At 44.2% G+C, this 1,433-nt stretch overlaps 1 protein-coding gene across 1 annotated transcript in view; it reads right to left on the reverse strand.

Moving 5' to 3' along the window:
• LOC119586625 (exonuclease 3'-5' domain-containing protein 2-like) overlaps window positions 1–1,421 on the reverse strand; it is a gene marked incomplete at its 5' end in the record, with an annotated part of 3,265 nt that extends 1,844 nt beyond the window's left edge. The window contains 2 exon segments of the mRNA XM_037935371.1: window positions 536–1,361; window positions 1,363–1,421. Of these exon segments, the coding sequence (XP_037791299.1) occupies window positions 536–1,361; window positions 1,363–1,421 (885 nt within the window).
• Window positions 1,422–1,433: the final 12 nt, after the last annotated feature.

Below are 1,433 nucleotides of genomic sequence, written 5' to 3' on the forward strand. Positions count from 1 at the left end.
TACTATCTCCCTTTCATCTCCTAGACAGAGACATAAACAAGTTTTTCAGAAATGCATCCTTTCCTCTTTAAAAATAAGAGAAAAAAAAAGTTATATAATTTTTTACAAAGACTAAACTAGAGATAATATATACACCTTTATACTTTACACACAATAAATACTTTTCGAGGAACAGACTATGTACTGCACTGCAAGCCTTACTTAACAGAGTATAAAATCACTGTGGGTCTTCACCACTAATTGTCAAAAATAAATCCAGTTGTGAATGTCCCAGAAAAAATGTTCGTAAATAAAATAAATATTGATATAAAATATAAAACTACTAATTTACATAACAAATACAGATTTGTACAACTCATTCTTATCCTAAAGCTTTATCATAACTCCAATCAAGGAGAGCTTATGAGTATCTTTATATACATTACAGAAAGGTTTCAGGTCTTTTACTCTGAATAATGTCCTCTCCATAGGCTCACTGTCACTGTTGTCTCCACTATCTCATCATATCTTTTCCCTTTCCTCCTCACCCACTAACCATCCTCACTCTCCTCAGTTGAGGGAGACTCATCAAAGTAACTTCCTTACTGGGTGCTGAACCTTCCTGCACAGTTCTCCTCCTGTCCTGTGAGGGGTCATAGGGCACATGGATAGTTCCTTCTGTTCCCACAAGAGCCAGTTTGTAATTGTGGCGGTCGGGGTGGTCAAGTGGCAGGCGAGCCATCTTGAGCCGCAACTTGTAGTCATTGTGGGTGACAGACCAGCACTCAGGTAAGTGCTCTGGTTTCATGGAGGACAGGAAGTGCTGCCGCCATCTCTGCTCCAACTTGACGAGTCCATACTTGCTGTAGACTTCAAAAACCTTGTGACCATGTGCCTGATACTCCTTGTTGTAAACCTTGACCTCCATGTTGGCTGCCTCCTCAAGTAGCTCCCTTGTGAGCTCCTCCACACCATAATGCCTCTGAACAACACCTTGCAACTCAGCAATCCTCTTCTCAGGGATGCCAGCAGGTTTCCTTAGCAATGCACTAGCTGCGTAGCGCACTGCTTTCTTGGCCTTGTCGAACGTTGCCTTGACATCTTTGTCGGTGCCGATAGGTGCATCACACTCCTCTGCCAGCTGGCTCCGCAGAGCATTATCTCGGATGTTGCTTACACGGTGGCACTCTAAGCAGAGCAACACCACATCATGGTTCTGGTGGTGCTTCAGGATCGCTGGAAAGTATTTGCGGTACTCATGGGGCACAACATTCTTCCTAATATATGACTGGTCCTTGCCACACACCACGCATAAGTTTTGGCGCTCCTGCAGGTAGAACTGGCCATCCTGAAGTTCAGCTTGAGGGCGACCAGCAGGCTCAACTTGAGGCGCACAACCAAGGCTCTTTACTTACCAGCACACCCCAAACCCCCTTTTCCACATACCGGTTTTT

Source organism: Penaeus monodon, chromosome 21, assembly GCF_015228065.2.
Source record: "Penaeus monodon isolate SGIC_2016 chromosome 21, NSTDA_Pmon_1, whole genome shotgun sequence".
Lineage (NCBI taxonomy): Eukaryota > Metazoa > Arthropoda > Malacostraca > Decapoda > Penaeidae > Penaeus > Penaeus monodon.